Genomic DNA, 2,036 nt, shown 5'->3' with positions numbered 1-2,036 from the left:
GACTGCTGTTGTCTGTTCCATCATCGATGTTTACTCTGTGGAATGTAAATTTTATGATTGTTAAATTTCTATTCTTTCTGTAGAAAGAAGTACATTTTATAATATTTGTTTATCATATAATTAAAATGAAGAATCATAACTAAGTCAAAATTACTATGTTGTGGCTGTCGCCTGTGGATCATAGGATTATAGTTTTTTCGAAGACTGCCTGACTTTCCAGTTTTGGATGTAAAATATTTCGCAAACTATTATTTTTAAGTCGTTCCTAAGCATTGTATTAGTGAATGTGATATAAATAAGTTATCAAAATGGCAGATGATTTAAGAAATTATAAATTGCAACTGCAGCAGGTTAGTGTATTCAATGTTTAATAACTAAGCTTTGTATGAGAAAATGTGTCTTGCATTGACTTGCGTTTACCACGTTATTTACCATTTAAGGTCGAGGCGGCATTGCTGACGGACCCTGAAAATGAAGAATTATTAAAACTGAAAGGAGATTTGGAAGAAGTAATTGAATTGACACGCGATCTAATAAAAACTCAAGAGGGTGAATCCAAAGGTCATAATATTCATAGTTCTAGTAATGATGATGATGTTGCAGCTTCCCTGCTGGCTGCCGATGATGGAGTATTAGGAGATAAGTCAGTACCAAGGTGGCACATTGGCGAGAGATGTTTAGCCAAGTGGAAAACAGATGGCATGTATGTATATATGTATTATATTGTTTTAAAATTATTGAAATAGATATGTAAAGTAAAATCATATTGGATAAGGTATGTATATATACTATAAACTCACAAGTAATAAAATATTTTTTTAGGTTCTATGAAGCAACTATAGAAGAAGTAGGAGATAATATACTCCAAGTTAAGTTTGATGGGTATTCAACATTAGAACCAATATCAATATTTGATGCAAAATCTTTGGCATCAGGAACAAAACGGCCGTTAAGCGGTGACGAAAGCAAGTGAGTATAGGAGATACTATTGTAGTTAACTTAATTTATTCATTTTTATGTTGTACCTTGAGTAATTAACAAGTCTCTCTTGAGCATGGCCCCTTGGGTTGGGTTGTAACTGACCGGGTGGATATTATCATTGCTGTAAATTATTGTAAGACATTTGAGTAAGTCTACTGATAATTTTGACAATGAAACCATTTCTAACTAGAGTTTTTTTTCAGACCTGGGAAGGGATATAATAGAGAATACCTAAAAAAGAAGAAACAAAAGAAGCAGCAGAGATTTAAGCAAATTGAAGAAGAAAGAGAAACTGAAAAAAACAAATGGCTATCATTTCATTCAAAGGCATCAAAAAAGACAGGTGTTCGAACAAAGAGCATTTTTGCATCTCCAGACAACTTAACCGGTAGGGTTGGGATCGGCACATGCGGTATATCTGGCAAACCAATGACTGAATACACTCCAGGAGAAAAGTGGAAGAAAGGTGGATAGGCAATAATATTGATTTAGTGTAATATTAGGATAATATAGTTTTACTACTGGTACTAAATAATATTACTCAATAGATCCTTTGTAATAAACAATAACTTTTGTTTTCTTTACCTTACCTAAGTGCTGCTTAATTATAAATGTGTAATATTTACTAAAACTTAAAAGTCACAAATGTTTTTTTTTTAAACAAAGTATGTAGTCAGATTGGCCAATGGGCACTATGATTAATCAAACCTTACATCAATATTGTGCCAACCATAGATATTTATGCCTTGTCTCAATCACTCATTAAACCAGAACACAACAAAAATAAGTTTTGCGGTTTGAGGGTAGAATATAATATGAGTATTTGGTATCGCCAAGTAAATGTGCTTTGTTATTGAGTAATCTTTTATAAGATCTTGTATGAGTCTCTTAAAGTTTCAATGCTCAATCTTTCATGTTTTGGAAACAATAGAGCATTTGTTACAGAAAAGGGCTATTCATGGAATCATCTGTTCTAATGTTACTTTAATTAATAAATTTAAAGAAATAAAACTGTTAATTATGCATCTCAATCTTTAGACCTGTGGCGTAGCTAT

At 32.1% G+C, this 2,036-nt stretch overlaps 1 protein-coding gene across 1 annotated transcript; it reads left to right on the top strand.

Annotated features, from left to right (window-relative positions):
• LOC124532931 (survival of motor neuron-related-splicing factor 30) lies at positions 1-1,546 on the top strand. Its single transcript, XM_047108063.1, has 4 exons — positions 1-350; positions 441-703; positions 823-969; positions 1,185-1,546. The coding sequence occupies exons 1-4, from the start codon at positions 309-311 to the stop codon at positions 1,453-1,455; spliced, it is 723 nt and encodes a 240-aa protein (XP_046964019.1). The 5' UTR covers positions 1-308; the 3' UTR covers positions 1,456-1,546.
• The last annotated feature ends 490 nt before the right edge of the window (positions 1,547-2,036 follow it).

This window comes from Vanessa cardui, chromosome 1 (assembly GCF_905220365.1).
Source record: "Vanessa cardui chromosome 1, ilVanCard2.1, whole genome shotgun sequence".
Taxonomy (NCBI): domain Eukaryota; kingdom Metazoa; phylum Arthropoda; class Insecta; order Lepidoptera; family Nymphalidae; genus Vanessa; species Vanessa cardui.
The sequence above is the reverse complement of the archived record's forward strand: the minus strand, read 5'-3'. Positions and strand labels throughout refer to the sequence as shown.

Bases quoted from the DNA above. Each gene is read 5' to 3' on its own strand.
- LOC124532931 (XM_047108063.1), top strand. From the start codon at position 309: ATGGCAGATGATTTAAGAAATTATAAATTGCAACTGCAGCAG. The intron at 704-822 runs GTATGTATATAT...ATATTTTTTTAG, and splicing joins AAGTGGAAAACAGATGGCAT to GTTCTATGAAGCAACTATAG. The intron at 970-1,184 runs GTGAGTATAGGA...GTTTTTTTTCAG, and splicing joins TTAAGCGGTGACGAAAGCAA to ACCTGGGAAGGGATATAATA.